The sequence below is a fragment of the Mesoplodon densirostris genome, chromosome 3, assembly GCF_025265405.1.
Source record: "Mesoplodon densirostris isolate mMesDen1 chromosome 3, mMesDen1 primary haplotype, whole genome shotgun sequence".
Lineage (NCBI taxonomy): Eukaryota > Metazoa > Chordata > Mammalia > Artiodactyla > Ziphiidae > Mesoplodon > Mesoplodon densirostris.
In genome coordinates, this window is record NC_082663.1 from 173,951,635 (window position 1) to 173,975,113 (window position 23,479).

Sequence of the window (23,479 nt, forward strand, 5' to 3'; positions counted from 1 at the left end):
GTGGAAGAGAGCAGTGGAAGGAACAGGGAGAAGCAAAACCCAGGCCTCTGATGACTTTTCTTTCCTCTAGTGTCTGCTTGCTACCTAAACATGGTCACTCTGCCCATCTGGGAGCTGGGGTCCTCGAGCAGGGGCATGTCTCTAAATGACCTGAGGCTGGGCAGACAGTTAGTGAGGCCAGCGAAGCCTCATCTTCTGGGGAGGAGGGAGATGAGGGCTGGGACACAGGGGAGCCTGTCCATTATTATGTATGTGCACACTCATATTATGGACCAAATCCACACCAAGGCACGTATACATATAAACATATACAGAATGAGCCACCGCACAAACAGGTGCCACACAGCATTATGCACATATACACTGCTATGAAGTTACTGCCGACTCATACACACATTTAAATGTGCACCCAACACATGTATCCAGCAACTACTGTGTACACACTGAAACTGAAGTACACTTCTGTTGCACACCAAGCTGCAAGCTTGGATATGTGCGTATATATGTGCAGACACAGCCCTGATGTATGTTTGGGCACATGCACTTATGCATGCACACACACACAAAACTAAACATGTACACACGATTCCTAATCACTCTCAAGTACACGCACGTTCAGTACACAGGAAGAGGTACTCTGTTATAAGCTGTCATGCCCACAGCACAACCCCTAGATCCACAGCGAGATGAATGCTCACGTACAAGCAACACACATGCCTCTTCAGACACATGCACACATACCCACACACTTGCAAACGCCTGGGTAACAATCACTCTCGTGCACAGAAAATTTCAAATGCACTGACAAGTTCTACGCACAGAGCGATGCATCGACACACTCAAGTTGTCACCGGAGCTGAAAGGTTTTTCCCAACCGATGCCCAAGAGAGCGCGCCTCGCTGCGGGCCGGCCCACGTGACCGGGCGGAGAGCTCTCCCGCCCATGACGGGATGGGAAAAGTATGCCCGGGGCGGGCGCCTGCTGGGCTGCAGCTACGGAAGGCGGGACGGCCCAGAGCTTCGTGGCTGCAGACCCGTCTGGACGTGGCCGGCGGCGCTGAGGGTAAGTGTCTGCGCGGTCCGCCGAGTCCGCACCCCCGCCACCCTCCGGCAGGGATGGAAAGTGCGGGCGGGGAGGGGGGATACGCAGTGCTGGCGCGGGGAGGAGGAGGTTGGGAGGGAGGGTACTGCCAACACCCCCTCTTTGCAGGCCGGGCAGCCTTATGAATTACATGAATTGACATTTATTCAGCGCTTACCGTGTGCCAGGCTCTGTGCTCAGAGGTTTTATCGTTGATAGTAATAGCTCGACCATTTGTCCTGCACCTATTTTGTGCCAGGCCCTGCCAGCCCTCCACTTAAGCTCTTTCGTTTCTATGACAACAGGTTATCACCACCTGCAGAAGGGGCACCGGGCTCAGAGACGTTAATGACTTGCTCAGGTTGCACAGCTAGTAGTTGGTGGTAAAGGGATTTGAAGCCTGGTAAGTCTGAGCCCAATATCCGAGCTAACCATCATAGTTACTTATCAAGTGCATTATCTAATTGACTCTTGACAACATTTCTTTAATCAAATATATCATACAGGCAGGCAAGCTGGGATTTGCACCCAATCCTTCACAACCCTCTTCACTCTCCCTCCCCACGACTTGCCTCCAAGCCTTGTCTTATTTCCTTTGTTCTTCTTTCTCCCTCCCCACTGCCACTGCCCCACTCCAGGGCTGTTCCTCTCAACTAAACGGTTGCATTGGCTCCCTGCAGCCTCCCGGCCCAGGTCTCTCCCCTAAAGCCTGAACCCTTTGCACAACTTCAGTGCAATTGTCCTCTACCCTTTGACTGCAAAACTCTCCTGCGTGGAACCCTTCAAGGGTCACCTCCTTAGACTGGCCATCTCCCAGAGACCCCACCGAACCAGCAGCAATAGCAACGACAGTGTCCTATATGTGCCAATCCAAGGCTGATGCTCAGTGAGTGTTGTTCCAAGTCCTCTCTGCTCCTCCATTTCTGCCCTCCCCTCTGCACGGCTTTTCTCTGATTCATTCCGTCATCTGGTAATCATATCCAGGACGCTCACTTTCAACTGCCGCTCGGCAAACCTTCCACACTTTTCAGAACCTCACTACTGTCCTTCATTCTAATACATCCAGTGCAGCACAGGCTTCCTTTCTTCCCAGATGTCTGACTTCTCCCCATCCCCTAGCAGGGACACAGCCTTGACCGTCTTCCAATCCTTAAGCCTTCGGGTTACCTTTTGTTTTAAATGATACAAAACTGACAATGCTTACCTTAAAAAATTCACACAGTACGAAAAGGTGGAAAGTGAAAAGTAAAAGGTCACACACTCCTTCCCAATTCTGGGAGGTGACCCCTTTAACAAGATGCGTGTCCTTTCAGGAATTTCCCCCACAAACCTACATACACATCTCTATGTATCTGTGTCTGTCTTGTTTAAACTCAAGGAAGAATCATACTTGACATGCCCTGCTGCAACCTGCTTTTTCACTTAACAGTGTACATTGGCCATCTTGCCATATGTGCGTGTACTTTGTTCCTGTGTATAGCGTGTCATTACACAAGTGAATTGAGATTTCTTTCACAAGTCTGGGGCATCTTCAGACCCACTCGGCCTCCATCAAATATTCAGCGAATTTCCTCAAGAAGTTACTTCTTTCTGTGCAAATCCCTCCATTCTTCCCTATCTTGCTATTCCTCCTCTCATCTTCACCTGCAGATCGGACACAGATGACTGGACCTTCTTTCCTACAGTCCCAGTGTCTGGTGCTTTCTACTCCTGAATGTTCATCATGGGGCAACACAGACCCTGTATATACTCACAGCTTCCTCCACTCCTTCCTCCAGGTCAGAGGCCTGCCAAGCTGGCTTTACCTCCATGAGGTGAACTCCTGCATAAGTCAGATTTCTGTTAACCAAATTCTAACCTATGGGCTTCCCTGGTGGTGCAGTGGTTGGGAGTCCACCTGCCGATGCAGGGGACACGGGTTCGTGCCCCGGTCCGGGAGGATCCCACATGCTGTGGAGCGGCTGGGCCCATGAGCCATGGCCACTGAGCCTGCGCGTCCGGAGCCTGTGCTCTGCAATGGGAGAGGCCACAACAGTGAGAGGCCCGCGTACCGCAAAAAAAAAAAAAAAAAAAAAATTCTAATCTAGGTTTACTTTTGAAGGGAATTCTATGCCAAATCTTTTTTCAAGGAAATAATCTTCCTTTGGATTTGTGCATTGCTGTAACTGGCTTACTTCTATAACACACACACGCAGCTGCCCTGTTAGTTAAGGCTTTATGTGCGTGGGTCTTGTGCCCAAGCAGAGGGGCCGTGATAGAGGGGCAGGAGCCCTGGGCCCTGAATCAACAGGCTTCGGTTACATCCCAGCTTTGACCTGGGAAAAATGACTTCACTTTTCTGAGTTCTGTATTCTCTCCTGCCAAATGGGGATGATAGCATTAGCCTCTTAGAACTGTGGGGAGAATTAAAGGAGAAAACGGACATCAGAGCTTTGAAATAAGAACACACAACATACATGCAGAACAAACACATGGAGAATACCCTCTTCCTCTAGATCATATGCCAACAAAGGCTGTGCATGATATATAAGTGAACAGGATGCATGACATTTAGGAGTGGTGAGGACTGGACACTGAAGAATATAGGTCCTGTGTATTAGTTTGCTAGGGCTGCCATAGCAAAGTAACAAAGACTAGGTGGCTTCAACAACACAAATGTATTTTCTCACAGTTCTGGAAGCTAGAAGTCCATGATTAAGAGGATGGCAGATTTGGTTTCTTCTGAGGCCTCTCTCCTTGGCTTTCAGATGGCCACCTTCTGACTGTGACCTTACATGGTCACCCCTTGGTCTAGGTGTCATGTCCTAATCTCCTCTTCTTATAAATATACTGGTCATATTGGATTAGGGCCCATCCATATGACTTTGTCTGACCTTAATTACCTCTTTAAAGATCTCATATCTAAATACAGTCCCACTCTGGGGTTCTGGGGGTTAGGACTTCAATATATGAATTCTGGGGAAACACAATTCAGCCCATAACACCTTGTCCAAGAGGTAGCCAATTGGTGCCCTGCCAGAATGCTGCCAGATCCTCCAGGTTCTCAAGAAAAGCTGGAAATCTTTTTTTTATTTGAAGTATAACTGAGTTATGATATTAGTTTCGAATGTACAACATATTCAATATTTTTACACACTACAAAATAGTCACCACAGTAAGTCTAGTTACCATGTCACCATATAAAGTTATTACAATATTATTGACAATATTCCCTATGCTGTACCTTACATTCCTGTGACTTATTTATTGTATAACTAGAAGTTTGTACCTCTCACTCTCCATCTGTTTCACCCATCTTCTCCCCTACCTCCCCTCTGGCAACCATCTGTTTGTCCTCTGTATCTATGAGTCTGCTTCTGTTTTATGTTTGTTCATTTGTTTTGTTTTTAAGCTTCCACATGTAAGTGAGATCATATGGTATTTGTCTTTCTCTGTCTGACTTATTTCACTTGGCATAATACTCTCTAGGTCCATTCTAGGTCCATCCATGTTGTCACAAATGTCAAGATTTCATTCTTTTGTATGGCTGACTGACATTCCATTATATATATCTTCTTTATCCATTCATCCATAGATGGACACTTAGGTTGCTTCCATATCTTGGCTATTGTAAATAGTGCTGCAATGAACATAAGGGTGCATGTACCTTTTCAAATTAGTGTTCTTGTCTTCTTCAGATGTGCATTTTCCCAGAAGTGCAATTTCTGGACCATATGGAATTTCTATTTTTAATTTTTTTAGGAACTTCCTTACTGTTTTCCATAGTGGCTGCACCAATTTACATTCCCACCAACAGTGCACAAGGGTTCCCTTTTCTCCACATTTTGGCCAACACTTATTTGTTGTCTTTTTGATAACTGCCATTCTGACAAGTGCGAGATGATATCGTGGTTTTGATTTGCATTTCTTTGATGATTAGTGATGTTGAGCATCTTTTCACGTGTCTGTTGGCCATCTTTAGAAAAATGTCTATTCAGGTATTCTGTCCAATTTTTATCAGGTTTTCTTTTTGCTGTTGAGTTGTATGAGTTCTTTGTATGTTGTGCACATTAACTGTTTATCAGATATATTGTTTGCAAATATCTTCTCCCATTCAGTAGGTTGTCTTTTCATTTTATGGATAGTTTCCTTTGCCGTGCAGAAACTTTTTAGTTTGATGTAGTCCTATTTGTTTATTTTTACTTTTGTTGCCCTTGGCTGAGGAGGCATATTAAAAAAAATATTGCGAAGACCAATATCAAAGAGCATACTGCCTATCTTTTCTTCTAGGAGTTTTATGATTCCAAGTCTTTAATCCATTTTGAGTTTATTTTTGTACATGGTATGAGACAGTGGTCCAGTTTCCCAGCATCATCTATTGAAGAGGCTGTCTTTGACCCATTGTATATTCTTGCCTCCTTTGTCATAGATTAATTGACCATACAACTGTGGGTTTATTTCTGGGCTCTCTATTCTGTTCCATTGATCTAAGTGTCTCTTTTTGTGCCAGAACCATACTGTTTTGATTATTGCAGCTTTGTAGTATTGTTTGAAATCAGGGAGCGTGATACCTTCAGCTTTGTCCCCCTTTTTCAAGATTGTTTTGTCTACTGTTTTGGGGTCTTTTGTGTTTACACACAAATTTTAAAATTATTTGTTCTAGTTCTGTGACAAATGCCATTGGTATTTTGATAGAGATTGCACTGACTCTGTAGATTGCCTTGGGTAGTATGGTCATTTTAACAATATTAATTCTTTCATCCATGAGCATGGTATATCTTTCCATCTGTTTTCTTTCATCAGTGCCTTACAGTTTTCCAAGTGCAAGCCTTTTACCTCCTTGGTTAGATTTATTCTAGGTATGTTATTTTGAAATCTTGATTTTAACATAAAATCTCCCAAATTTTACATTGGCAACAATATCAAACGTTAAAAAAAAATACAACAAGAGGGCCTCCCTGGTGGCGCAGTGGTTGAGAGTCCACCTGCCGATGCAGGGGATACGGGTTCGTGCCCCGGTCCGGGAGGATCCCATATGCTGCGGAGCGGCTGGGCCCGTGAGCCATGGCCGCTGAGCCTGCGCATCCGGAGCCTGTGCTCCGCAACGGGAGAGGCCACAACAGTGAGAGGCCCGCATACCGCAAAAAAAAAAAAAAAAAAAAAATACAACAAAACCAGAAGCATGGTGCAGTCTGTGGTTTGCATAAGGCCATTGATAAGCCAGCTGGTCACCCCTTGTCTAGGTTATAACTTCCTCGGTGGCAGGACCATCTTCCATAGTTCTCAGCCAGAGGTCCCTGCACATTGCAATCTTAACAAAAATCTGATCTCTGAATGACAAAATTCCAATTTTACATCCTTGTTTAAAGTAGGGCACACCCATAGAAATCCTGCACCTTTGCATTCATGCCTCAGCTGTTACAACTGCCTTCAGTGCCATTTATCCCAAAGCTCACAACTGTTCAACTCCTCACAAGCTCACTGTTCTCACCATTTTACAGATGAGGAAACAGCAGACCCAGGTCTGCTCATTATTCCTTCTCCCATTATATCTCTCATTGTTTTCATACAGTGTAATTATATCAGAATAACACTACTACTACTGAGTGCTTACTGTGGGCTGTTTACTGAATGATCCTATTTAATATTCACAGTTACTCTATAATGGAAGTATGAGCAATCAAATTACTGATGGAGACATTCCTAAAGACCTCAAATAATTCAAACTGGTGTAATTCAATACAGCTGAAGGATGGCAGGTATTTCTGTTTCCCCATGAGAATTTCTGCTTACCTATTAGAATAGCCTTGCAAGGTTCTTGACAAACGTTCACACATAAAGTGAAACAATAAATATTTTTATACCATGCTATTTCAAATTCAAATGATTCAAATAAGACGATACGCATTGCTTTTCCCATTTCACAGACAAGAAAACTGAGGGATTAAATAACTTAAGAGGTCAAACAGCTAAAAAATGACTCTTAACCATTACTTAACCACCAGCTCAGCTCTGTGCTCTCGAAGGCTAGCGTTGTGTCAGATCTTTAGAGTTACCCTGAATGCCCATTACAGCCTGACCGGAAGTGACTCCATGGAAACCAGCAAGCCCAGGGAAGTCAAGGAAAACTTAGCTTTTTCTCCCCAACTCTTCAGAGTTCAGACTTTGTTCCTCTCCCTCAGTTCCTGGATCTTCAAGCACAGTCCTTTCTACATCTTTCCAAGGAATCATCTAGCCCCCAAATTTCCTTCCCCTGCCTTCTGTATGGCCCTGGATGCTCCTCAAGGGAGCCTGTATCAAAGAGAAAGGAGGAGCAAGGCTTGCTTTCCCTCCTGGTATAGGTAGGCCAGGTGGGACCCTCAGTATAACCAGATGGTGTGCCCTATAAAGGCAGCAACCACATCTTTTCATCTTCAGATCCCCAGTATCTGGCCTCCAAGGCAATAAGAATAAGCCACACCATTTATTAGGCAGCCTTTCCAAGCCATGGTACCAAGTACCTGCATACGTGATAGCGCATTTGGCCTCCTGTCACTTGATGAGGTAAACACTCTCCCATTGATTCACCTATCTTTGTACTGTGGAGCCTGAATGTGCCAGGTGGATTAGGGATATAGGGCCAAGCCAGACACCCGCATCCTTCCCTCAGGACGGAACGGCAGGAGTGAAGGCCAAGCCTCCCTAGGAATCGCCTCTGGTAGCAACAGACAGAAATACAACTCAAACCATCTTACCTGAGAATGGAGAATTTATTAGGAGCCTACAAGGGCCTCCACCTGAAATGCCACAGGACTCATGGAGGAGGTCAGGATAATTTTCCGTTGGTTGAACTGCTGTTGGTGACAATTTTAAACAGGTCTGAATTTTTGTATCATGTTTGGCTTTCAACATCCATCATCTTGTTTGCTTTTCAGAAGGACAAATAATAGCTAATGCTTTTATACCTCTTCCATATGGCAGGCCTTACTCTAGGAAAGTTAAATCCTCATAAAAACCTTCTAAGGTAGGTACTATTATTATTGTCCCCATTTTGGAGAGGAAGAGGATGAGGGAGAGAGGATAAGTAACTTGTAGAAGGTCCCACAGCTAGTTGGTGGGATTTCAACTCCAGCAACTCTGCTTCCATCTACTACAGTAGCCACCGTGTGGCTGTCAAGCACTTAAAACGTGGCCAGTGCTGCAAGTGTGAGATACACACTGGGCTTCGAAGACTTAGTGGTACTTAAAGAATGTAAAATGCCTCAACAATGTTTACATTGATTACATGTTGAAATGATGATATTTGAGATATACTGGGTGAAATAACATATGAAAATTAATTTCACCTGCTTCTTTTTACCTTTTTCACGTGGCAGTGAGACTGCTTAAAATGACACATGCGTCTCACATCCTCCTCCTATTGGGCAGCGCTCTGGTCAGCCACTTGGAGGTCGGCCCTCAGGAGAAGCTGGATACAGGGCTCTGAACACCCTCGGGCCTCCTCGCCCGTCTTCACACCCCACACGTCAGCTGCCTGCTTCTCTCACAGCGGTCCTTGGTCTCCAGGGCGGAAAACAGCTGTGGGCAGGTCCAAAGCTTGACGGCTTTGGCTTCAGCCGCCCGGGAGCCTGGCTCTGGCCCTCACTTAGAGGACAGCTGAAGTCCCACGTGAAGCAGCCAGGGACCCAGAGGGTGGGCTCCACGCCCACCACATCACATGCCACGCGTGTTGGTGTGTAAGAGTTTCGGCGTATCTGTCAGAAGCTAGAACTCGGTGGCGGTAACGCAGGGCCCGCCAGGCTGACTTCCGCGGTGCCGTCCGAGTTCCCGCTGAGACAAACCTCGCGCGATCTTGGCTCCTGCTCCGTCATTAGGTCTTGCTTTGGCGTTGGACCTCTTTCTCTAGACTGAGCCAAAAACAGGGGCACAGGGGTGGGGGAGGAGAAAACAGCAGATCAAATATTTTCGGAGGCCTCTTGACAAGTGGGCCCCATGACTTTTAATCCTCTGTATTTAGACTCAGTGCTGGAGTGTTTCCAAACGGGCATCGGTCTCCAGCTCCCAGGAAAGGGGGCTGGTTCCGTGAGCACTGCGGGAGGAGCGGCAGCCAGACCCTTTCTCCTCCCATCGGCCTCTGTCAGCTTCTCAGAGAAGCTGTTTCCAATTTGCTTCCTGGAATTCAGGGAGGGCATGGGGTGTTTACATCATGGAAGTTTCACTCCCATCAAAGCGAATTTTCAGCGAGCTTCATCTGCGAGCAAGCGTCACCCCAATCCCATCACCAGCCCTTTCCTTTTAACTGCAAACACAGGGAGAATTGCCCGGCTGTGTCAGGCTCAGGTGTCCTCCACCTGAAACACTCCAGGGGCTCCTAGTGGGAGGTCAGGACTGCACGCTGTTAGTTCCGCTGCAGTTGGTGGCAGTTACGATTTTAAACAAGGCTCTAACTTTTGTATCATGTTCTGCTTTCAACATTGGTTATCTAGTTTGATTCTCAGGAGAACTCTGTAAGGCAGATGGGGTGAGGGTTATGATCTCCATCTTATGGGTGAGAAAATGAGGCCTGGCTAGGAGGAAATGACTTTTTCCACATGACCAAGTGAGTTATAAAACCAGGCCTGGGACCCACATGTTCTGAATCCAAGACCAGTGTTCTCCTCGGGTTTCCCTCAGCAGCCAAGTGTGGTTTTGTCATCCTTTTGCTCCCTTTGCTCTTTTGTTACACAAGTGACCATTTCATTCAAGGCCGTTGAACAGCTGTGAGTTGAGCTCTTATTGTGGGCAGGGCAGACCCCGTGCTAAGCTGTGCTCGTAACAGAGAGCAAGACAGTCAGGGCCTCTGCATTCCTGGACCTTCCACTCCAGGGGGAAGACAGACAACAGAAAGTTAATGAGCCAAGGAACAAAAAACGTATAATCACACCTCGGGCCAAGTGCTTTGGAAGGAGGACCAGGGTGGTCTGAGCAAACAGGCAGGGGTGGGCCTCTCTGAGGAGGTACTAGCCCTGAGACTTGAAACATGGGGCAGGCAGCTATCTGACAGCCTCTGAGGGAGAGGGTTACTGTGTCACATTCGGGGCCAGAAGCTTTGAATACATTATCTCATTATTCCTGGGTGAACTCCGTGAGGTAGGTATACTATTATTCCCATCGGGTAGTTGAGGAAACTAAGTGGCTGTGGTTCCCACAGCTCTTAGGTCACTGAGTGAAACACCATCCCTACCTGTGAGTGTGTCACAACCTCATAACCAAGAGGCCAAATTTATCTGAGCACAATTTATGTCTTCCGGTCTCCAAGGGAGATTGTGCAGAACTCAGGCTCAGCCGCGTTGCTCAAGGCCCAGACAAGTGTCCCTGGAGTTTCCACATTCAGGTAGAGGCATTGAGAGACCCATAGCCGCACTGCTGGCCCTTCTCACATCACAGTCTGAACGGAGGGCCCTTGGGAGGGACCCAGGGGTTCATGTCCTGAGAGCTAAGGGAAAGAGCAAGGAGGAGGAAGTCTCCGCCCCTGACAGGAGACCTCAGGCTGGGGCCCTTTAAGCACCTAGTGTTTCCCTAGAACACTTGTCTTTATGAATCATGAGCTACTTAACTCAGAGATGAGGAGCCCAGGGACTGGGTAAATTAAAACCAGACTGAAGAACTTCATCCCAGCTCAGCACCTCATGATTCCATTTTGAGGGTTGAACCAGCTAACATTTTTTTTCCCTTCAGCAGGAAGACTACCATGCAGCCTTCCCTGGTCAACTTACACCAGCAAGGACAATTTAGGAACTAAGATAGTTTTTTTAAAGGTGAAGAAGGACTAATGCTTATTTTTTTCTTATCAATTGAACAGACATTTATGGAGTACCTGCTGTATGTAAAATATTCTGCAAGCCCCCTCCCTGGAATGGGGGTAGGGGCCCTGTGCTCTAGGAGGTCAAAGGAAGGAGGGATTAGAATTGGATCGGGTTTGGGTTAGAAAAACTGGGGAAAGGAGAAAACTTCTTTGAATCCAGGGGTATCAGGGCCCTTTTGGATTTAGGCCACAGCCCTGTTTTCTCTTCACTGTGAATTTTCTTCAGGGCGGAGTCTGGGTCTCAAACACGCATTAACCAAGCAAATATTTCTTGAATACCCACTATGAGCAAAGAAGTTGGAAGCCCTAGGGATATAGCTGGTGTCCCTGCTCCCAAGGGGCTTCCATTTTAATGAGAGAGGCCCAGTAAGTGGGCAAGCAGACAAATGCAGTGAATACGGGTGAGATGTAAGGGCTGGAAAGACAGGACAAGGAGCTGGGCTCCAAAGGGAGAGCTGTCTGAGAGGAAGGCCTTGGAGGAAGTGACATTTAAGCTGAAACACAATGGATAAAGAGCCAGCATGCCAAGAGGGTGGGCCCCCAGGTTGCAGGCAAAAGGGTGAAATGGAGCTTGGCCTGAAAGGGGGGGAAGTGCAGGAAGAGAGGGGAAGAACCAGGGTGAGGATGGAGGCAGGGGGGCATTTCCTTTAGGGCCACATCAAGGGTTTGCGATTTGCAGCCACCAGCCACTGGAGTAAGACCGTCCAGGAAGTGATGTGGCTGAGTTATGTTTATAAAGGATCTCTCTGGCTTGGGCTTGGAGAGTGCCAATGCAGGCAGCAAGAGACAAGGCTGGAGGCTCTTGCCAGCTCTAAGCAAGGAATGAGGTGATGGGGCTGAACAGGAGGTGCTTTGTGCACCCTGGTCTTTTGGTTCAGCCCCTGGGGACACCCCATTAATACTCCAAAGGGGCATCCCAATGGTGGGATGTCAGGGCTCAGAGGCTGCCCCCCATCGCCTTGGCTAAACCACGTGTGGGCCTCTCAAAGGACAGGAGGTTTCCTCAAGCATCAATCTCAAGTACCCTGAAGGAGAAAAAGCATCACTTTTACATTTTCTTAATCATGTATTTTATATGATATAATAAAAGATGAGACATCAAAGAAATTTCTCTGTTGCTGTGTGTGGCTTTGGCCTATGCTTCAAGGTCTCTTCTGTAATTTGGGATATTTAGGAAGAAAAATCCAAAAAACACTGACATAATGGAAAGCATTTGGGCGTTAAGGTCTGCCAAACCCAAGTTCACATATAACTTCTGCTATGAACTAGTTGTATAAACATGAGCAAATTAACCTCTCCAAGCTTCAGTTTACTCTTCTATAAAACAGGAAAAAAAAATAGCAGAGAAAGGAATAAGGCATAGTACAATACATATAGTCTTCAGAGCCCCTCAGACACACGTTCGAATGTTCTCCCCAGTACTCGAATTGTGTGATTTGGGGTAAAATCATTTCACTTCTCAGAACCTCTGTTTCTTTTCTTTTTTTTAAATATTTTATTTATTTATTTGTTTGTTTATTTACTTATTTATTTATTTTGGCTGCATTGGGTCTTAGTTGTGGCACATGGGATCATCGTTGAGGCATGCGAGATCTTTCGTTGCAGCATGCAGGCTTCTCTCTAGTCGTGGCGCGCGGGCTCCAGTGCGCGCGTGCTCGCGGTTGAGGCTCACGGGCTCAGTAGTTGTGGCGCGCAAGCTTAGCTGCCCCGCGGCATGTGGGAACCTAGTTCCCCGACCAAGGATCAAACCCACGTCCCCTGCATTGGAAGGCAGATTCTTTACCACTGGACCACCAGGGAAGTCCCTGAGCCTCTGTTTCTTCCTCTGAAAAACGGGACAATAATTGACTGCCTTCATAGGGTTTATTGTAAACTTCAAATAAAATAATTCCAATAAAGAGCTTTGCACAGAGCCTGGAAGTTTGTACGTGTCCAGTTAAGTCAGTGTGCTTCTGCCTCAGTTTCCCTGTCTGTAACCAATGAGGTTGACTTAAATGGCCTGTTGGGGCTCTCTTCAAGTTTGTCATTCTAAATTTATTTTTAAGCCCCAGCAAGAGTTCACCTGTCTGGATGCCTTGGGGCCTTGGCCCCCCTCCAAGCCCTCATCCCCAGGTTTTTCCACCACTGTGGTGTGGAGAGTCGGCTGGGAGCAGGGCTACTTGGAGCTGGTTTTTTCCGAGGTGCCCCAGAGGCAAGGAGACACTGCTCCCTCCCTCTAGGTTGGAACCAGAACCTAGTCTCCCCGCCTTTATTTCCAAAACAGTTCCTGGCTGGAGCTGCTTAGGGAACCTCCAGGCTCCAGCTCTGAGAAATCCCTTCCTCCCTGCGTGTTCCAGAGCCTCCGCCCAGCCACTGAGGCCCACCCTGGGCCAGCATCCCTGAGCGGGATCACTCAGTGAGCCCCCCTCTCAGCTCACTTCCTCCTCCCTCCCTCCCTCCCTTGTCCCAAATATTCGCAGGTTGCAACTTTCCAAACTATTTCAAACCTGCTTTGAGAAGTCGGTTTCTCGTCTGGGGCCCCAGATGTGTCCCAGCTCACAAGTAACACTAAGACACTGCCCCCTCCACTAGGGAATCCACTCCCAGGTAATCTGCTCTTCAATCTTTGTTCAAAGGTGAGACTTCTTCCTGTCCCCCAGCGCAGGTGTAAGGCTGGCTGGACCACCTGCCCCCCTTCTCAGCTCACCTCTTTCCAGGCTGAAGGAACGAGGGGAAGGAGAAGTAAAGGGACAGACAGCAGGGGGATTCTTGTTTCTTGGCAGGAACAGGGCTAAGCTTCTCGGCCGGTCTGGGCCTGGCAGACACGGATGATGTCTCTTTTGTTGGAGGCCTTCTGTGGGCTCCTTGGCGGTTCCCAGGTTGAGCCCTCTGACTGTAACAACCATGAAGCGGGCCACCACACTTTTTTTTGCAGGCAAGTCCAGGCCTCACCCTCAGCTTCTGGTTTTCGGGCATCCACCCTGCATGGTATCACTGCTGGGCCCCTCACTTTCTGTCCTGGGGCCTCCAGCTCAGGCCAGCTGGGGCTGCGGAATGTCTGGCATCTTCTGTTTACCAGAGAAGGTGAGAAGGCAGTCAGCCCACTTTCTGTGAAGCTGAGAGCTCTCTCTTCCCCCTTTCATGCAGCAACCAGCCACTTTCCCACCCACCAGCTTCCAGAGGCAGGCCTCAGATTCATTTCCACGTCCCTTCCCCTACCCCACCACACAGGTTGCATTTTATTCAGTAAAATCCAAGAATGCCCAGAGTCATGGAATGAGCTCTCAAACTATTCCTTTGTCATTTCTTCACTTTGGCCTGACCTCTCGATTGAACATGCAGCCTCTCGTGTGTCCTGGTGCTCAGGTGAGAATTTCGATTTTAACACCCTCCTTCCCTGACCCACTAAGTCTTTCTCTGCACCTTCTCCCAAGGGCTAGATACCCAGAGCTAACCTGTGCCCCTATCAAGTCCCTTTCTTTACATTGCGCCACAGGCCTTCCTTGCATCCTAGCAGATGCTCTGTCCCAGGGTCCCTGGTGCTGTGGTCCTGTCTGGGGGTCTCCAAGGTTTCCATGCTTATTTGTGGAGGCTTGCTCAAAATTCTTTAATAATGGGTGTGCACTGCCACAGAAGACACTGCTCTTTGTGGAAAAGGGATATTAGAAAGGGGTAGAGAGGCATGAAAAATGTACTATCACCCAGCTGAAACTGTGTTTTCTTCAATTCATCAGGATTACAGAAACTGAAAAGACAATAACTTTGTTACTGTATGATGTCGTGTTATTTAAGGCAGTATCTGGTACTAGATCATCTCTACCCAGCCAGGGACACCTCTGGGACATTTATTCTCTGAGGTCCAGAGAAGGAAAGTAACTTATCCAAAGTCACCAGGTTGGTGAGCCTTGGAGCTGGAACTAGACCAGGCCCCCGAGTGGCAGCGCAGTGCAGTGCTGCGGTCTCCCCTCTTCTCCCTGGCGGGGGAGGCCTGGTCTTCTCTCCCCTTCATCTGTTCCCAGAGTTAAAGATTTGGAGGGGTCAGGAGGAAAGATAGAATCGGCCTGTTTCCAGAGGTGGCCCAGTGGTCTGGTCAGGCTCCCAGGCCTCAGGCAAAGCAGCATGTGAAAGGAAGGGAGGTTGAGGGCCCAGGAGGGAACTGTGAGCTCCAAGGGTGAGACCTGAGCAGTGGTCCTCCCCTACTGCCAGCGCCACGGCTGCGGGGAGCCCCCTCATGCTTGAAGGCTGTGATGAGGCAGCTGAACGCTGTGCGGGAACGGAGAAGCCAGCAAGACTTCATATCTAGTAAGAGAGGGCCAAGTGGAGCCTGAAAGCCTCAGTCAGCATCAGAGGTGAAGGGGCTTAGAAATCATCTAGTCCAGCGGTCCTCAAAATGGGTCCATGAACCGACAGCATCAGTGTCCCTCACATACCACATAATAATGCAAATCTTCCAGCCGCAGCGCAGACCTAACGAATCACAAACTCTGGGGGTGGGACCCAGCAGTCTGGGTTTGGACAAGCCCTCCAGGTGGATCTGATGCATGCTCGAGTGTGGAAACCAACCCCTTATTTTTCAGGGGGGGAACTGAGGCCCAGAGAGGGAAAGGGGCTTGCCTAAAGTCACAAAGCCAGTTACCACTTCAGAGCTCATCCTAGAGGCAAGAAGTCGTACCTGGAATGTTCTCTCTCCTGGTTTCATTCCAGGGAGAGAGGCTGTTGGTCACAAAGTGACTGAGCCAGTTTGTTGAGAGATCTTGAACAAGTGGCTTATTTCTGCTCTGGCCCTTGGCTTCTGCATCTTCCCAGTGAGGGGCTGGGGGTAGATAATCTCTGGGCACATAACACTCTGGTCTCTGGTGTGATCATGCCCCAGCCTTAAGGACACGGTGTGAAATTAAGACATATTGAGGCTTGCAAATTGTCCCAAAAAATTACAGCACACACACCTTTTCCAGGAAGCTATTACACCAAATGTGCCACCAAAATGAGAGAGTGAAAAAATAAAATAAAATAAGAGAAAGACATGGGATTCGTAAAGCAGGAGATACAACACAGGAGAGAGGCAAAGACAATCGCTATGATGGTTATAAAGGAAAATCCTGGGATGACAGCTTAGCATGTACAAAGGTTGGAAAAGGAGAATGGAGGACTCCAGGACTTATGTCTTTAGGAAAATAACTGGAAGACGTAAATTATCTGATACATTTGATAATGTAGAAAATAGTGGCGTAGAGAACTAAGCAAATAAAATTATTAATATCTCCAGTAAGAAAAGTGTGTATAAGAAAGGAAGTATAGGGCTTCCCTGGTGGCGCAGTGGTTAAGAGTCTGCCTGCCGATGCAGGGGACACGGGTTCGTGCCCCGGTTCAGGAAGATCCCACATGCCGCGGAGCAGCTAGGCCCGTGAGCCATAGCCACTGAGCCTGTGCGTCCGGAGCCTGTGCTCCGCAACGGGAGAGACCACGACGGTGAAAGGCCCGCGTACCGCAAAAAAAAAAAAAAAAAAGAAAGAAAGAAAGGAAGTATAATTATAGTACAGTGCTTAGCTTAGCAGTAAATAAGACATAATAATTCAGAGTGAATTTTGATTCAGTCAAAAATTATATCTGAACTGCATGAGGAAGAGAAAACAGGGTCCTAGAGTGATGGAAGAGGGCTGAATCCTCATCTGTCATAATAGGAATTCAAAAGGAATTGTCCAAAATTGATAAAAAGAAACCATGTAAGCATATTATCTTTTAATGTCAATAAATGCCAGAAGAAATACCCAAAAGAGTTTGGAGCGGGGCGGGGGTGGGGGTGGGGTTGAGGGGTGGGTATGAAGATCACACACAATTTTTCATTATAAGCTTTATGGTATTATTTGACTTTATAACAATGTGAGTGTATCATTTTTATTATTTTTTAACTGGGGGAAAAAAAAAAAAGCAGTGTAGCCTGAAGCAAAGCACACAAGCTCTGGATTTGCACAGCCTCGTTCAAATCCCAGCCTTGCCAACTGCTAACTGCCTGACTTAGTCACATTGTGAACTTCTCTGAGCCCCCATTTCCTCTCCATATCTATTCGGTAAGGATGCTGTGAGATTAAGTAATGTGTGGAAAACTGTTAGCCCAGGCCTGGCGCACAGGGAGCCCATGACAGAGGAGCTGTGCCCACGGCCCACCAGTGCTGCTCAGGCTTGGGGCACCTTTGCTCAGAGCTGACACCTCACTTCTCACCCACCAATGTGCTGCCCCCAATTCTCTGGGAGAGGCAGCCTAGTTGCAAATCACCGCCTGCAGTTGGAAGTATTGATATTTCTGTCCTTGTAACTTTCCATTCATGCCACATATTTGAATGAAACCATGGATCGTTTCTCTCCTCCCCAGCAGCTGTCACTGGACTGTCAGTCCTGCCACTCTGGAGCGCGACAGTGTGAGGATGTGTGCCTCCCCCGCAGGAGCCCTCCCAAGTGTATTCTGAGTCCATGACTCAGCTCATCCAAATATGTCCTCAAGATGTGATGACACTGGCCAGCTACTTGTATGTGATGTGGGAGAGAGGAAGGATCCGAAATGTAACTGTGTCTCTCCCAGATGCCCTCTCCTCCTCTTCCTCCTCTTGATGCCTTTCTGATTGACCCCCAGTGAGCTCACAGCTCTCTTGCCTCCCATAGGTGACCACCATGATCCCCTGGGTGCTCTTGGCCTGTGCCCTTCCTTGTGCGGCCGACCCGCTGCTTGGTGCCTTCGCCCGCAGGGACTTCCAGAAGGGCTCCCCTCAACTCATCTGCAGCCTGCCTGGCCCCCAGGGCCCACCGGGCCCCCCAGGATCCCCAGGAACCTCAGGAATGGTCGGAAGAATGGGCTTTCCAGGCAAAGATGGCCAGGATGGCCAGGATGGGGACCAGGGGGACAGTGGAGAGGAAGGTAAGAAGCCCAGTGCCTGTCTCTCCTGTTCCCACTTGGGGTTGACAACATCTGACACGAAAGGGGTTTGCAAAGTTATGAAAACTAATGTGAATCCCATTTCATTGTAAACCAAATTAATGTGTCTTTAAAAAACAGAGCAGTATATTCTCTGGAAAGGAACAGTGAGTATCAGATCTGTTCCTGCCCCAGCTGCACCATTGATTTGCTGAGTGACTTTAAGCAAGTCTCCTGAAATATTATTCAGAACTCTTTCTGTCGCAAGCGACAGAAACCCAATTTATAGCCCCAAATGGAATTTATTGGCTCATACAACTAGAAAGTCCAAGAGCTGAGCTTCAGGAATAGCTGGGTCTAGGAGCTTAAATATTGTTGTCCAGGCTTTGCTTCTCTCTGTGTGTTGGTTTTGTTCTCACAAAGGTTGGAAGTTGGGCTTCCCTGGTGGTGCAGTGGTTGAGAGTCCACCTGCCGATGCAGGGGACATGGGTTTGTGCCCCGGTCCGGGAAGATCCCACATGCCACGGAGCAGCTGGGCCCATGAGCCATGGCCGCTGAGCCTGCGCGTCCGGAGCCTGTGCTCCACAACGAGAGAGACCACAGCCGTGACAGGCCCGCGTACCGCAAAAAAAAAAAAAAAAAAAAAAAAAAAAAGGTTGGAAGTTATGAAATGCCCACTGGTGGGCTCAAGCGTACCTCCTCATGGCTTGATCCACAGAGCAATTCTCAGGATGACTGAGTCTCCTTGATCACACATGCATCCTGGACCAATCCCTTTGACTATGGAGGTGAGGTACCACCATTTGCTAGGACTGGGTCAAGTGCCCACCCCTTGGTGCGTGTGAGTGTGTGGTGAGGGCAGTTGGCCACTGTGACTGACAGCCTCCCTAGGACCACGTGAAGTAGTAAAGGGCAGTTTCCCGAAGGAAGGGGTGCCAGGCAGGCAGCAGACAAGTTGGATACTGTCTACAGGCCTTCTCATCCTTGACATTCCTTATATCTCTGAACGCTCACCCCAGTCACCAAGCACTTTTCAGTGTCAGCGGCATCCCAAAATGTACATTTGAAGCATTAGTGAAATCATAATTTTTATTTGTATGACATTTTAACATGGACAAAGCACTTTTGAGTATGCTGCTCATTTGCTGGTACAGCAATACCATCCTATGAATGAGGTATTCTTATTATCCCCATGTTACAGATGAGGACACAAAGTCAGAATGATTAAGTTGAGAACAGCACGTCGTAGCTGCAAGAACTTAAACTTTGTAACAAACCTGGATACCAATTTTGACAAATTACCTCGCCTGTCTCCAAACCTTAGTTTCCTCTTCTCTAAAATTGGGATTATAACAGGACTTCCCTCACACGGGTGCAGTGAAGATGAAATAAAATAACATGTGAAGCACCTGTCTCAGAGTAGACATACAATAAATGGTAGTTGCCCCTTAATAGACTTGCTGAGCTCACACCACAGGCTGGTAGCAGACTCCAAATCCAGGCCCTTTCCTACCGGACCAAATTAATTCCTCCAAAAGCACCTCCTTTCCAGAAGAATAACTATAAAAATAATGATAATGGCTTTGACTTAAGGGGGGTCAGAGTATGTCAGGCACTGGACAACATAGTTCCCATTTCCTGACCACAGTGGTCAATTCGGGTCTGAGCGTGTGCTCCAAGCAGAGCCAGCCAGAGTTTGCATGACATTTTATGACATGATCCATCATCCTTATGAACCCTAAGAGAAACAGGATATCTCTGCTCTTGACTTTCCCCACCGTGATTAAGAACTCTGAGGATGTAGGTTTGGGGCTGTTTTGGCTGTCTCTTCTGCCACGTATTGAGTCTCTGCTGAGCATTAAGCCAACACACCAAGGAAGGCAGTGTTGACAGATGCAGAGTCCTGACACACATAACCCAGATAAAGCTGGGTCATCCTGGGACCAGTCATAGGACAGGATAATCTCCGACCACCCTCCGCCTGACATACACATACAAACCCACCTCCAGAAAGGTCTTGACAAGTAAAAGTCAGCTTTTCCAGAAGTTTCTCAAAAAAGGAAATCAAGAAGGAAGCACACACCATAACACGTCATAAAACTTCCCAATAAGCTTCCTTATCTATTTGTCTTCCCCAAAAACTCCAATCCAAAATGACCCTGTCTTTATTCCTCCTCTTCTCACGGTCCTTTCTCCCACCTTTTATTTATTTTGATTTTTTCAAAGAACAGCTTTTTGACCTTTCTTAGTTTTATTTTTTCCCCATTCCTTTTATTTATTTTTAATTACATGTATAATACACAAATACATTTTCATTGTAATATATTCAAACAGTATAAATAAAGCAAGATTTCTTCTGAATTCTTACCCCTCGTCATCCTCTGTTCAACCTCCAAAGGTAACCACTATTAATTGGTTAAATGTATATCCTCCCTGGCCTCTTTTATATATTTACATGTATGTATAATAATACCAAACACTTCCAGGCACTCAGCATAAGCAATCCGTTCCTGGAAACTAGATGTTCAGTGAGAAAATGCTATTTGGAAATCTATTTCCCGGTTACTTAAAATAGGAAAAATTTAAATGCATTACACGTTAGCACAAAACTCTAAAGCACAGAAAAATCCCTGTATGTGTACATGTAAGGAGCCAAGTACCTTGTTAGGATGTAAAATATCTGCAACATTACCTGCTGATCACCCAGTTTGTAGGATGGTTAACGAACACTTGCTTTGTGTGCTGTGATGCTAAGACACTGCTTAGCACCTGGCAACCCCTACAGCAGCAGGCTCCCTGACTGACATCTGGCATGCTTTCCAAAACAACTACCCACAGCTCTGCCAGTCTGCCAGTTGTATCAACCATACCACCATTGTGTTTGCATGTGACTCCAGTTGTTACCCAGATACAGTTTGTTTAAAATGTTGTCTTGAGTTTGGGGGACATAAATATAAATGTTTCCCACATAATCATCAGCCAAAAAATATTGTATTGAGAGAAATGCACATTATTAGAGTATGGGTATTAAAAACCCAGAGGTGTTCTACAGGCACATATTACTGTGAAAATGTAATACTGTGAAAATATTCTGCAGGCTATACCAAGTGTATTTAGCAAGTGTTTACTATGTGCCAGGCACTTAAATGGGTATAGAAATAGCGTTGTGGTTTCCTCTGAGCAAAAAGAAGTTTCTGCCACCTGCTTGTTCCTCTTCACAGTGTAGTTTAGAGAATTTTTCAAACAGTGCACGTAAATCTGCCTCATTTTTTAAACTCCTGCAGAGAATTGCACATAATGGATGGACCATCATTTTTCTCGTTATCTCCCTTTGGTTGGGCATTTAGTTGTTCCTAGTGTTTTGCTATTGTAAGCAATGCTGCTGTAAAAACCCTTGCCCATGTGGGCAGGGATCTTGGACACTGGGCAGGGAGTTCACTAAGGTCAGTGGTTTGAAGTCAAGAGGCTTCTTGCAATTCTTGTCTCAACCTATTACCAGCACAGCAGGGGGAAGGACTGACCTGGCAGACAAATCAGACTCTTCCTTAGAAGGCAGGGCGAGGGGAGGGCGTGAATTGTTACAAGTTATTTTTGCCCTGATCCACATGATTCTGGAAGGTATGTGTCACATTCGCATTTTCCAGATAAGAAGGGAGAAGTGCCCCTGGTTGTACCATCAGGGTTTGCACCCATTTCTATGCGACTCCACAGCCTTCATGTTCTTTCCCTTATCCAAAGGCTTGTGCTCTAAGGATGGAAAGCCCAGGCCATCGGCCTCTGCCTAGTTCTCTGAGGTCCCCTCCATAACACCAGCTGCTCTGTCTTCCAGGTTCACCTGGCCGGACAGGTAACCGGGGAAAGCCAGGACCAAAGGGCAAAGCAGGGGCCATCGGGCGGGCCGGCCCTCGCGGCCCCAAGGGGGTCAGTGGTGCCCCAGGAAAGCATGGCACACCGGGCAAGAAGGGGCCCAAGGGCAAGAAAGGGGAGCCCGGCCTCCCGGGCCCCTGCAGCTGCGGCAGTGGCCACGCCAAGTCAGCCTTCTCCGTGGCAGTGACCAAGAGCTACCCAAGGGAACGGCTGCCCATCAAGTTCGACAAGATCCTGATGAACGAGGGCGGCCACTACAACACGTCCAGCGGCAAGTTTGTCTGCGGCGTGCCAGGGATCTACTACTTCACCTACGATATCACCCTGGCCAATAAGCACCTGGCCATCGGCCTGGTGCACAACGGCCAGTACCGCATCCGGACCTTCGACGCCAACACGGGCAACCACGACGTGGCCTCAGGCTCCACCATCCTGGCTCTCAAGCAGGGTGACGAGGTCTGGCTGCAGATCTTCTACTCTGAGCAGAATGGGCTCTTCTATGACCCATACTGGACCGACAGCCTCTTCACGGGCTTCCTCATCTACGCCGACCAGGACAACCCCAATGAGGTGTAGACAGGCCAGTGCTGGGTCACCGAGGAGGGCACCAGCTCCTGAACTTGGGCTTCCAGAGCAAGACCCCTAAACTGTCTGCTGGGGACTGAAAGTCGGGAGCTTCTAACCTCTGGCCGACCTCCTCTGCCCCTCCGTTCCTCCATCATTAAATCCAAGCTTTTGTATTCATCCTTTCAGCTATCCACTTGCTAGTGTTCTTAATATGTACTATGTGGCGGGCACTGTGCTACACTCCAGAAGGTACCTCAGTGAACAAGACAGACAGTGGTTCTCTCCTCATGGGGCTTACATTCTAATGGGAGAAACAATTTACAAACAAACCAACAAATAGTATAATTATTGTGGCAAGATGGAAATGCACATGCCATGGTTGAGAGTAATAGAAAGAACAGGAGACAGAGAAAAGGGTGAAATTGTTTTTTTAGATATCATCTTTTTGGGTTTACTTACATGAAGTCTACAAATCTTAAATGGACAGTTCAATGAATTTTCACATATGTATACACCTTGTCACCCCCATGTAGATCAAGAACAGAATATCTCCAGCCCCCCAACTCCTCAAGGCTCCCTGAAGTCCCCTCCAAGTCAGTACCAAGAAGAAGTTAATTTTTAAGCGGGGCCCTAAAACAGGAGATATAGCAAGGCAAAAGCGGGGAGGGGTGTCCTGGCAGAAAGAGCAGCAGGTGTGGAGAAAAGAGCTTGGCACACCTGCGGAACTGGCTGAAGGCCAGAGGGATGGGTGAGTGAGAAAGGAGATAGGGACCAGAGGCGTGAGGCTGGAAGTTTACACGGAACCTCACAGGTCGTGGCAAAGAGTTCATTCAGCTCAAGAAAGCAAGAGTGAGCGTGACAGTCATACAGGGATGACCTTGAATCTGCTCCACGCGTGAGGCATGTCAGTGTCACACTTAAGCCCTTCATTATTAGTTACAAATCACCTGCAGGCCCGCTTCTCAATCAGTGAGGTACTCGGGTTACCCAGCATGCCTGAGAACCACTGGGCGGACGTGAGTAGCATACAGATGAATCTCTTCCCCCACCCCAGGGGTTTCCAGCGTGCAGGGATCTGAGTGGCTGGTGCTGAGAAGCCTCCCAGGTTGATTGCTGGAGAGAACTTTCTGATGGAGCCGCAGGTCCCTGGCAGATTGGGTTGACCATCTTCTAGCTGGAAAAGTGGGGCCGGGGGGCAAAGGAAAGGAAAGGAAACACTGCCTGAGGTGGTCCTGGAAGGGGTGGACCCCTCCGTAAATGAAATGGAGTTTAACTTA

At 47.6% G+C, this 23,479-nt stretch overlaps 1 protein-coding gene across 2 annotated transcripts; it reads left to right on the plus strand.

Moving 5' to 3' along the window:
* The first annotated feature begins 1,000 nt into the window (after positions 1-1,000).
* Positions 1,001-22,404, plus strand: C1QTNF2 (C1q and TNF related 2). Of its 2 annotated transcripts, XM_060092616.1 has the most exons (4): positions 1,001-1,062; positions 1,386-1,483; positions 17,519-17,771; positions 21,598-22,403. In XM_060092616.1, the coding sequence occupies exons 3-4, from the start codon at positions 17,528-17,530 to the stop codon at positions 22,209-22,211; spliced, it is 858 nt and encodes a 285-aa protein (XP_059948599.1). In that variant the 5' UTR covers positions 1,001-1,062; positions 1,386-1,483; positions 17,519-17,527; the 3' UTR covers positions 22,212-22,403. The 2 variants fall into 2 exon arrangements, with proteins under 2 accessions (XP_059948599.1, XP_059948600.1); XM_060092617.1 differs by lacking the exon at positions 1,386-1,483 and having other exon boundaries at positions 1,021-1,062; positions 21,598-22,404.
* Positions 22,405-23,479: the final 1,075 nt, after the last annotated feature.

Excerpts from the sequence above, each read along its gene's own strand:
- C1QTNF2 (XM_060092616.1), top strand. The coding sequence starts at position 17,528 with ATGATCCCCTGGGTGCTCTTGGCCTGTGCCCTTCCTTGTGCGGCCGAC. Across the intron at positions 17,772-21,597 it reads GGGGGACAGTGGAGAGGAAG|GTTCACCTGGCCGGACAGGT; the intron begins GTAAGAAGCCCA and ends TCTGTCTTCCAG.